Here is a 12,003-nt window from a genome sequence, read left to right on the forward strand (position 1 = left end):
TAGAAACTGTCAAGCCATCACTATGATAGAGCAGACATGGGAGCCTCTGGCATTGCCCGAGGAAAGACCATTCGTGATGACCCAAGGTTACACGGGAAAAAGACGACAACAAAATTCAAAATCAAAACCAAAAAGTGTTTTCCAGCACGCGTCCCCATCCCTATCCTGGAAGGGCTTGCACCTGGCCGGGGGCGGACGACACCGGCCCACAGAACAGCTGGCAGTGCTGCCCCACTTGGGGTGAGTCCAGCGCCGAGGCTGCACGAGCAGCAGGGAAGGGCCAGGTCTCTGCGGACTGAAATGGAGGAAGCCACCCGAGAGGGAGAGTCTTCGGCTGGCCCCTGGGGGACAGACTGGGGGAAGCAGAGAGGAGACGGGGGCAACCTGGCAAGACTGGCGATCAAGAGAGTTGGACAGCAGAGATGCCAACACCCCGCCTCTCTATTCCAGAAGAGTCATGGAGTGAGAGCGTGGAGGTCCGAGTCTCCCACACGGGCTCACTATGATGAAGTCATGTGTACAAGGTGAGCAACACTCAGCACTGGGGTTTCTTTTAGGCCAGTGCTCTTCCCAGCAAACCGCAAAGCCTTGAGGGATCATTACTTCAAGGGAAATTAGAATCAAATAAGGAGTCACCCCTACTGATCCCATTCCAGCCTCCACCACCTCCTCGTCCTGTGGACTCTAGGCAGAGACAGCAGAGAACACTGGGGGTCTATCACTTACTTGACGGAAAACAACAGGCAAGTAGTTTAACTTGCCCCAAAGGCCCATCGGTAAGATGGGGATAATAATAATACCCATCTCACAGGTCTGTGTGGGTTCAACAGTGACGTAAAGTGCTGAGCACCACGACTGGCCCATAGTAAGACCTTACTAAATGCTAGACACTATTTAAAAAAAAATTTTTTTAATGTTTGTTTATTTTTGAGAGACAGAGAAAGTGCGCACAAGCGGGGGAGGGGCAGAGAGAGAGGGAGACACAGAATCCAAAGCAGGCTCCAGGCTCCGAGCTGTCAGCACAGAGCCCGATGCAGGGCTCGAACTCACGAACCGTGAGATCATGACCTGAGCTGAAGTCAGACTAAACCGACTGGGGCACCCAGGCGCCCCTAAATGCTAGACACTGTTACCCCCATCTGCTTACATCTTCCTAAAACGCCCTCTGTTCTCCGTGTCAAATCTGTCAAATCTGAGGGCTGAAAGGGATGCTACAGAATGACCCTAAGAATCAAAACATAAATAGAAACATGGCCAATGGAAGAACGCCATAGAACCACAAAGGCTCATGAGGATTTTAGAGGGGAACAGACATGTAAAAAAAAAAAAAGGCACGGCATGGGGGAGGGAGGGGCAGGGCAGAAGCAAGCCTCCTGGAGTATTCGAATGACAGACCAGGGTATGAGGGAGGTCTGGTGCCTGCATGGAGAGAACTGAATAGTGGCCTAAGGAGTTTGGATTTTATCCCATCTGCAAAAAAATGTCACCCTGTGGCAGCTTCTGGCCTGGGGTGACAGAAGCACACAGTGGCAGCGAGCAGCAGCAGGAGCACAGGGAAAAAGACTGACACGATGGCCAGGAACCGGCTAAGAGGCTCGGCTGGAGGGCCGCAAAGGATGACAGACGGGCCCTTTCTCGGTGAGTACAACTAAGTCCGGTTTGATACTGGTTTCTGGAAGACCTACTTCCTAAAGCACGCAAAACCTCAGTGACAGCTGATGATAAGATAAATCAGACTAAACTCCTCCAATTTTAACTTCTGATTTTAATAAGAAAAAAAAAATCTATCCAGATGCTTAGGGGAGGCAGTTTTGGGATCAGATTTTGCTTACGCACGGGGTGACTGAGCCTGAAAATACTGTGGCTAAACTATCATGTAAACTTTCCAAGACAGAGGCCTAGTCCTTCTTTTCTGTTTGCTTGTCTGTGTCAGTCCAGAGCCAGCAGAATCAGAAACACTACGAGTCACTTGGTTGATGTGGTTATGAGGAAGTGGATAGGAATTTTCTCGGCTTCCTCTTTCCCTAGAAGGATTTGTGAGAAGCCAAAATGAAGAGTACCCTCAAATTTTTAAATTTATCTCACAATTAACAGAAAAGGTGGGAACCGGGATCCCTCCCATCTCACCCCACTTCACATCCCCAGTGAGGTTCTTTTCAATCAACGTTAGTAAGAACGGCTTCGGTCTCCCGAAGCCTCCCCTCCCAGCTGCCCAGCCCGCTGCTAACACGCATGACCGTTCTCCTCACAGTCCCCACCGCGCTGCAAATCACTCTCTCAGAGGCAGAGCGGTTTCACTGACACGCCGTCTAGCCGACGACATGGCAGATGCCTCAAGGGTCTTACTAAGATGCTCACTTCATAGTTTCCTGCCATGATGAGTTTAGCAAACCTCCTGGATCCTGCCACGTTACAGCGCTCTCCAATGTTAACAAAGTTGGTGTACGGTCCGATCCTGAAGGGCTCTAGACCTTAAAAGGAGAAGCATTTTGAGAATTTTCTGGAAATTCACATGATGATATGAGACAGACAGAAAACAAGTGCTTTCATGAGAAAGAAAAGAAGTTTTGGCGGCACAGCGCATCTGGCTACACAGGACGCCTAACGCGGGGTGAGGAAGGACCACGGCCTTCTTCCCCCAGAAATCTTTAAACATGACAAAGGCTGTATGTTACAGCTGCACTTACAACCACAACTCTCAAAAGAAGTATTTCAGGGCTTTTCAGTTCAAAATTTTTCGAAGGAACTGCATCATACCAGCTTTGATAAACAAGGAAAAATTATCATCATACCCCTATTTCACCAAGAGTGTGGGGCCAAGGCTGGGAGGTCAGGAGCCAAAGGACTGCTCGCAGCTGGCCACTTGGAGATCAGCGGGAAGCCAGCCGGGGCAAGCTTCCTTCATCCCCCCAGCAGCGTGCTCAGAACTCTACCTGCTGTCTTTGACCCAGAGGCCAAGAGCCCGGGACCAGCAAGGTCGGACTGGGTCACCAGGAAGGACCCAGGATGAGCCCTGGGAGACCGGAGTCGCCACGGCACACCCTCCACTCGTGAGCGGACTCTGGGAAATGCAACTCGGGCTGTCTGCACCTCTTGCCTTATTTGCCAAGGGGACGTAACATCTCCCCTGGTACGGGCCACGTTAGGGGCAAATACCAGCTTTACAATTAGGAACACATTAACCGAGGTAAAAAGCAACAGGCGGTGCAAAGTTATCGTTACAGAAAACGCTGTTATCTGTTTCTGTTCTAATGATATTTAAAGCACGAGGAGACAGGGTCTGGCAGGATCTGGGGACGGCCAGCCCCGGGTTCCAAGCCCCGTCCAGCTATTTCAGCACACAGACCAGGGCCGCTTCTTTTGTGGCCTCTGATTTTATAAAAGAGAGACATAAAAGGATGTTTTTTCACACTTTTTTCATACATTTCATAGCAATACTGTAAAAACGAGACTAGATAATACTGATAAGCATAAAATTAGCATCTGCAGTCATCGCTGTTGTTGTTAATGAGAGAAAATGGCTTTTGCGTCCTTTGCCAAAGCACTGGTTGAAAAGGAACAAGATATCAGGGAGAGGAAAATAATGAATACAAGATGAGTAATTATGAAGGTCTTCCAGACTGGTTAACAGACTGGGGAGACATCCCTTCCCAGTTCTGTCTTGATTTCTTCCCACTGGTAGTGACTCTCCACGTGAACCTCGGGGTACCCCTGATCCGGAGGCAGACGCCAAGGTTCGCAGGGCAGGCAAACAGGGGTGCCAACATTTACATGCTGAGGGGCACCCTGCGTCATCGCCCTACAAGCATTGTATACAAAGTGCTTCTCAACTATTATCAATGTGAGGTATCTGACATAAAAGCTACATTTTTCTTACGTCTGCAATCTATAAAAGAACCATTTAAAGGAGTGTGTTGGATGTCATTCTTTTAAGATCTGATTGAAGGTGATTTTTAAAAGCAATTTAGAAATAGCATTGGAAATTCAAATTGGAAGAAGAGGCTTCTTTGATTCTTCCACATAAATTCTTTTTAAAAATCCTATCTAAAAGGTTCTCTTGTTTCAATCTTGGCAAAGTCAATCAGTAGTCTTAAGATCTAAGGATGAAATCAACTATCCTACCACACCTCTCCCTGGCAGAAGCCACGTTCGGGGGTAAGGAGTGTGCCATCACCCCCTAAATCCCACTCCCTCTAGGCCTGCTCTCCGTCTTCTGGAAAATGAACAGAAAGCCAGGAAGACTGCAGAGGGTTTTTAACCCAACTTCACACTCACTCACTGGGATGAATTCTATGAAATATGTTCTGATTGAGAAAAGGAGGTGCTGCTTTTGCTGTCCTTAGATTTTATTTCAACTTCCTTAGAGGAACATAAGGAACACACATATTTCAATTTTGAGAAATGTTAAATTCTAAGTTATTAGGGTGCATAATTTCCCACGTGCACTATTTGCAGATTCTCTAAGAATCTGTTATTGTATACATATATCTGTATATCTATAAATACATACACACACACACATTTTTGTTGTTGTTGCTTAAAAATACCATCTAAGAATATGTCATTTTAGTATTGTGGAGAAAATATAAAACTTAAAGTTATTTCTCTAATAGTCGGCATAATGGACTACTTTACTGATGATGTTCCTTATTTGAACATCAAAACTCATTCCAGAAAAGGGAGGCTGCCCACCTAACAGGACTGATGAGCACCCAACAGAACAGTAACTACACCTCTTTGTAAAGTCCTGAACACACAGCAAATGCAGGATCATGGCAAGAATATCATAGAAGCAAACGATTTCCTAGGAAGAGGCTGCCGTCATTACAGACCACTGTTTGTGGCGGTTTGGAACTTTCAATAACTAACGGCAAATCCGACGATTCAAACGGTTAGCCTGTGGCCGAGAGTGTGTTTTCAAAGCGGTGCGTAACAGAGCTGCGACTGTGTGAGTTCTAATTCTGAGCAGAGACCCCACCTGGGCAAACCACCTGTGCCTTCTGCACATTTCCCACCTCTACTCTCCACTAGAAGCCACTTAAATGCCAGAAAACACGCACGCCTCTTGACCTAAGAAGCAAGTTACTTGGCACACGTATCACCACCGCTCAGAATAAACGTACGGAATTAACCCACAAGTGGTTTCTGAAATCCTAACAATCGTGTCTCCACCACTTACCAGAGAGTAACATATGCTGTTCAAAAACAGTGGCAGGTGGAACTCTAGGCTTACAGTTCTTCACAGCTTCAGCAATTTCCCTGAGTTAAAAGACAAAACACTACATCCATTAATTCAGAAGAAAATAAATTGAATTAAGCTAATTTCCAGCTATGAAATTAAGTCTATTTAACATAATTATGCACATAATTATGTACCTAATTCCAAACATGCGGCAGCAGCTACGCCTTTCAGTTCTCTCAGCAAGGCCGAAAACGAACGTACAAACTTGAACTTCTCTCTACCTGCCCAGTCTGCTGGGCACTGACTGTACCAGCTTCTGCGCTCAGAGATACAAACTGAGAGACGGATGGGATGGTTTATGCAGATGCCAACAGCAAATCCCCTCCTTCCTTTCCCAAACCCACATGGGGCCTTCCGTCCATGAACCATGTGCTTGCTTCCTGGTAGTTTGACAGAAAAAAGGCTTCCTCGTAGAGGAGGAGCACACAGCAGACGGGGAGCCACGAGTGCAGGCCTGTGTTTTAGGTCTGTTTTCTCTAAGCATAGGCACACAGTAGGGAGGGCATATAGTAAGAAATCACTTAAAACCCCAAAAATAATTACTCTCAAAAATTTGCTTTGATTGTGCACACACTTCTTAACCTTATTGGCTGTAGTAAATCATGTCTTAGATCAACTTGGAAAAATCAGGCTACTCCACTAAATTTATCAGGACCTGTATGAACTGCTCACTCTGCTGACCTAGATTAGTATGCAGATGCCCCAGGAGAAGCAGCAGGAGAGCGTGTGCGTGCACACACACACACACACACACACACAGAGGTGAGTAGACAGAGATAGAAACATATACGCCTACATGTATATGCACACAATCACACAGGTATTTTTTTTTTAATGTTATTTTTGAGAGAGAGACAGAGACAGAGTGCGAACGGGGAAGAGACAGAGGGAGACACAGAATCTGAAACAGGCTCCAGGTTCCTAGCTGTCAGCACAGAGCCTGATGTGGGACTCAAACTCACAGACTGTGAGATCCTGACCTAAGCTGAAGTTGGACGCTTAACTGACTGAGCCTCCCAGGCGGCCCACCCCACAGGTATTTTTAAAACAACTCTCTTTCAGGGTGCCTGGGTGACTCTGTCGGTTGAGCATCTGTCTTTGGCTCAGGTCATGATCTCACAGTTCATGAGTTTGAGCCCCACATCAGGCTCCACGCTGACAGTGTGGAGCCTGCTTGGGATTCTCTATCTCCCCCTCTCTCTTGCCCCTCCCCTGTTCATGCTCTCTAAATAAAACTTTAAAAAATAAATGAATAAAAACAAAACAACTCTTTTTAAAAAGGAGAGGATAACTTTAAAAACAAAAGGAAGCCGAAAGATATACTATATTCAACTACTGATAGCTTTAAGATATTATTTAAAAGATGTTTTAAAAATTACATAGGCTCGGGGCACCTGGGTGCCTCAGTCAGTTAAGCAGTTAAGCGTCCGACTTCGGCTCGGGTCATCTCACAGTTCGTGGTTCAAGCCCCATGTTGGGCTCTATGCTGACAGCTCGGAGCCTGGAGCCTGCTTCAGATTCTGTGCCTCCCTCTCTCTCTGCCTGTCCCCTGCTCATGCTCTGTCTCTCTCTCAAAAATAAATAAAAACATTTAAAAAAAAAATAAAAAAAAAATAACAGAGGCTCTTGGGATGCCTGGGTGGCTCAGTAGGATGAGCGTCCAACTTCGGCTCAGGTCATGATCTCATGGTTGAGAGTTCGAGCTCCACGTCAGGCTCTGTGCTAACAGCTCTGAGCCTGGAGCCTGCTTTGGATTCTGTGTCTCCCTCTTTCTCTGCCCCTCCCCTGCTCAATGCTCTGTCTCACTCTATCTCAAAAATAAATACAAACATTAAAAACAAATAAATAAATAAAAATAAAAATTATATAGGTTCTTAACAGAGTCTATCACAGAAGCCAACAAAAAGAGTGAAATGTTAGATACATCAGAACAGTGGACATATCATGTGCACAGACTCAGCACAGTGGGATGACTGGCTCAAAATCGACCGTCACTCTAGGGAAAAAGCAAGTTACAAACAGTCCTAAACTGTATCCTATCTCACTGAACTGCAAGCCTCTTTAAGCCACACACTGGCAAGGACTTGAACACATGCTCTCCTTCACACCCTGTCCCTCAGATGCTCGCTCAACAACACGGGTTAGGCCAATGACCAGGCGACTTCTCTTGACCTCAAGGAGCTTGGTTGTCTTGTCATCTTTTCCTTCCATGAGAGAACTAATGGGGATGTGTGTTTGCCCACAGGAAATATGAGCTGTCCTTCCTTGACTTTCCAAATATTAGTCAGGTATTTATGGATAGAATATCGTGATGGAATTTGCTTTACAATGTTCTAAGGGGAAAAAATTGGGAAATAGATAAAAAAAAGAAAAGCAAAATACTGAAAATTATGGAAACTCTGTGACAGGCACATGGGGATTCATTTTATTAATCTTCTTTTGTTTTTGAAATTTGTCACAGTATAAAGGTATCTTAGTTTGCTGGGGCTGCCATAATGAAATACCACAGACTGAGTAGCTGAAATGGCAGAAATTTTTTTCTCGAAGTTCTAGAAGCTAAAAGTCTGAGAAGAAGGTGTTGGCAGAGCTGGTCGCCTCTCTGGCTCACAGATGTCTTCTTCTCCCTATGTGCTCACAGGGTCCCTTCCTCTGTGAAACTGTGTCCTTATCCCTTCTTACAAAGACACCAGTTATATTGGATTAGGGCCAACCCATATGATCTCATTTCACCTGAATCATCTCTTTGAAGATCCTATCTCCAAATACAGTCACTTCAAAGGAACTGGGAGGTTGGGACTTCAACATATGAATTTTGGGGGGTGGGGACACAATTCATCCCACAACAAAAGGTAAAATACTTAGAAATGATTACCACCTGATATGATCTGGTGTCGTACCACAGCACCCACCAACTATATTGACCAAGCCATCCACAGCAAAGCCCTGCATTTAGGAAAAGAAACAGTTTCAGAGTCCATCTGAATTCAAAATTCACCACCACCCCTTCAGCGGAAAAGAGATCTACATTTCATAAATGAACGTTTCACTAAAAAGAGGGTTAAACATAATCCAAGATACAAAGCTTTCACATGCCTTAGATAGGTTTAAAGCAGGGAACATAACTCAGATAACTATGAAATCCTTTATACCATTTAAAATGTAAGATGTAACCATTTGCCTACTTGGACATAATAAAGACCTTTTTTTTTTTTTTACCTATATGCTGAGTGGAATCACATGATGAGCTGGATAGCACATCAAATAACACATAAAGTACATACCAGCTTTTACATTTAAATTAATTTAAAATTTTATGGGGGTGCCTGGGTGGCTCAGTCAGTTAAGCATCCGACTTTGGCTCAGGTCACGATCTCACAGCTGGGGAGTCCGAGCCCCACGTGGGGCTCTGTGCTGACAGCTCGGAGCCTGGAGCCTGCTTCGCATTCTGTGTCTCCCTCTCTCTCTCTGCACCACCCCCCACTCGTGCTCTGTCTCTCTCTCAAAAATGAATCAACATTTAAAATTTTTTTAATTAATTTAAAATTTTAAAGAATTAAAAATTCAGCTCCTCAGTCACATCTCAAGCTCTCGGCACACGGCAGTGGCTGCATACTGGACAGTGTGGTGTAGAATTTAACCACAAGCTAGTTAGGGAAGGACAGTAACTGAAACAGGAAGTCAAGGAACTGACAAGTCGGAGAACTGGAAAGATCACCTACTAGAAAGGTCTTGAAGTCTCAAGAATTAAGTCAGAAATCATTTAGGAGAGAATGTTAATGAGCCAGAAGCTAAAACTTCAAGGAATGAGGAAAAGAGACCCAGGAGTTAGTGGGTGGTACGGTCCCAAGACCTGGGATTCAAAGGTGGGAGGTATGTGGGCAAGAAGGTATCCTTGTGACAACAGGGAGCAAGAAGACATCAATGCTCCCCAACAGTATGCTTGAGGCAAAGTGGGGGAGGGGAGCCACCACGTGAGGGCGTTGCAGAGAACAGCCTAGTTTCAAGTAGTTCGGGTTGGACCTGACTGGGAATTTTGCAACAGACACCAGTGCCTGATGGGAAGAAAAATGCTGCCGTCAAGCCCCTCCCTCTGCCTCCACCACCTTAATTCAGAGTAGTTAAGCCTTTTTTGGTTTGGTTGTTTTTAATATTTATTTATTTTGAGAGAGAGAGAGGGGCGCCTGGGTGGCTCAGTCGGTTAAGCGTCCGACTGCGGCTCAGGTCACAGTCTTGTGGTTTGTGAGTTTGAGCCCCACGTCGGGCTCTGTGCTGACAGCTCATGCTCTCTCTCAAAAAGAAATAAAAATTAAAAAACAAAAATTTTTTTAAAGAGAGAGAGAGAGAGAGAGACAGCAGGGGAGGGGCGAGAGAGAGAGGGAGCCCGAGAATCCCAAGCAGGTCCCATGCTGTCAGCACAGAGCCCAATGCAGGGCTCAATCCCATGAACTGTGAGATCATGACCTGAGCCAAAATCAAGAGTCGGACACTTAACAGAATGAACCACCCAGGCACCCAGAGTAGTTCAGCTTTTGTTATACATACACTGGGATTGCTTTAGGAGAAAATTTTAAGTTTTCTAAATATTCTCTAGATACTGTAAATCTAAGATTTCATTTCTCTATCTCTTAAGAACTGAAGGAAAAGAGAATCGTTAACCTTTAGTTGCACGGCCATCATGTGCGGAGTTTCGTCGTAGTCACCGAAAGTGTTGGGAAGACCTAGGAAAGCAGATCACAAGCGTTATTGAAAATCGCCTTGACGTGCAGACTAATGTCGCCGAAGGCTTTAGGTTTAAAAGTGAGAAAAGTTTATAATTATATGATGATTGTTTGCAAAATCAAACTATAATTCTTAATAATGAACACAGTAAATGAAAAGGTATCACACCCCCGCCCCCCAAAAAACCACAGAGGCAAATAAACAGAGACTATTTCTCTTCCATCTGAAAGAAGAGTCACCACCCCAGCCCCTTCCCGCGAAGGAAACTCAATCTCGTCAGCTAGCTGCTTGGGGGCGGGGGTTAGGAGAGTACTACATATCCTTTGAATTGATGAGAGCACCGGCTATAAAATTAAAAAAAAAACACAACCAATCACCTCTCAAATAAATTTTTCCAAATAAAAGTTTCCAGTAAAACTTTAGCATCTAATTAACCAATTTCCTGTTTTATTTATTATCCCCTTCTAGTTTTCTTCTCCTGGTGGGAAAGAAAATTTATTAAGCATTAAAATGTATATATTTTGGGAAAGAAAGCTGGAAAATGATGTCTACCCCTAAGGAGCTAAGGAAATGCTCAAAAACATTCACCAGGAAATCTGGTTAATCCAAAATGGGTTACCAGTTTCTAATTGGATAGTTTGAGAACTGCCTATAAATATCTTAAAATTTCTTACATATAGTAAACTAGAAGAGCTAACTTTTAGAAAGGAATAATCTAACACACAGCTTGTTAATACAGCGGAATGGACAGGAGGGCTCCCTCTCCTCTTTTTCTTGCACTCCTCTCTTTGGCCACATTCACTCGGCCAGCACTGTCACCAAAAGCAAGGCTCTGCTCGGCTATGTACCTGGGATTCATCCCCCAAAGTTCTGTCCAATTCCGAGGCTTTCAGGCTGAGTCAAACTGTTCCTTCAAGTCTAGAGGGAAACAGTGGTCTAGACCCACTGTATTTTCATTTAGAAGATTCCCACTGAATGTCAACTATATACCAAGACCTGCAAAATAAACTCTTTTAACCCTACCTATCCCTGTCTTGTGTATTTGGATTTCCTCAGGTGCAACTCCCTAGAAATACACACCTGCATTGGGGTAACAGAGGACATAGGCTGTTGTACATTTCCCAATTGTTTCAATAAAAGGTCTCATTTCAGCTGCACCCAGAGCACAGTTTAATCCAATGCTGTAAAAACAAAAAGATATTAGGAGCATCATCTTGCACACAAAATATCTTCATATAGAAAAAGTCACGATAGGGGCGCCTGGGTGGATCAGTCAGTTAAGCGTCCGACTTCGACTCAGGTCACGATCTCGCGGTCCGTGAGTTCGAGCCCCGCGTCGGGCTCTGGGCCGATGGCTCGGAGCCTGGAGCCTGTTTCCGATTCTGTGTCTCCCTCTCTCTCTCTGCCCCTCCCCTGTTCATGCTCTGTCCCTCTCTGTCTCAAAAATAAATAAACGTTAAAAAAAAATTTTTTTTTTAAAAAAGAGTCACAATAAAGAAAGGACTATATCTAAAACCAAGCAGATAATAAATCTCCACTTCAGCTTTAGCACCTCCATTCAGATATAAACAAAGCCATTTCACCAAAGTCCCCAGAAGCACTGAATGTTTCTGTCTACGTCTCCCACGTCAGGTGATGTTACAGCTAAAGGACCCTGCCTCGGATATCTCCTCGAATAAGTTCACAGTTTGGTTAATGGTATCCTGTGAAGCAGAAATGCCTGCAAACTACCACTGCTAATAAACATCTGATCTGAAATCAACACATAAGAGAAAGAAAAAGGACAATTATGGAGGTAGAAGGCACATTAATGACACATAGAAGCCACTGTGGGAGTGCAGAAGACCAAGATTCATTAGTCTTTGTTCTATAACCGACTTGCAAGGTGACCTTGGACTTATAATTTGTCCTCTTATAAATTAAGCTAATTTCTTCACTATAAAATGAAGTTTCATTTTGCAAATGAAACTTACTGTGGACTCAAATAACACAGATCTAAGCAGAGCTGCTCTAACAAGTAATCCCACCAATCCCACTCTCAG

At 44.6% G+C, this 12,003-nt stretch overlaps 1 protein-coding gene across 2 annotated transcripts in view; it reads right to left on the reverse strand.

The window, feature by feature from the left end:
• The window catches only part of MTR (5-methyltetrahydrofolate-homocysteine methyltransferase), a 106,586-nt gene that overhangs the window by 66,973 nt on the left and 27,610 nt on the right, over positions 1–12,003 (reverse strand). For both annotated transcript variants that reach the window (XM_043596217.1, XM_043596216.1), the window contains exons 9-13: positions 11,042–11,142; positions 9,899–9,960; positions 8,118–8,185; positions 5,180–5,259; positions 2,359–2,471 (exon numbers count right to left, since the gene is read on the reverse strand). In XM_043596217.1, coding sequence (XP_043452152.1) covers positions 2,359–2,471; positions 5,180–5,259; positions 8,118–8,185; positions 9,899–9,960; positions 11,042–11,142 — 424 coding nt within the window. The remainder of the gene's footprint in view (positions 1–2,358; positions 2,472–5,179; positions 5,260–8,117; positions 8,186–9,898; positions 9,961–11,041; positions 11,143–12,003) is intronic.

The sequence above is a fragment of the Prionailurus bengalensis genome, chromosome D2, assembly GCF_016509475.1.
Source record: "Prionailurus bengalensis isolate Pbe53 chromosome D2, Fcat_Pben_1.1_paternal_pri, whole genome shotgun sequence".
NCBI lineage: Eukaryota > Metazoa > Chordata > Mammalia > Carnivora > Felidae > Prionailurus > Prionailurus bengalensis.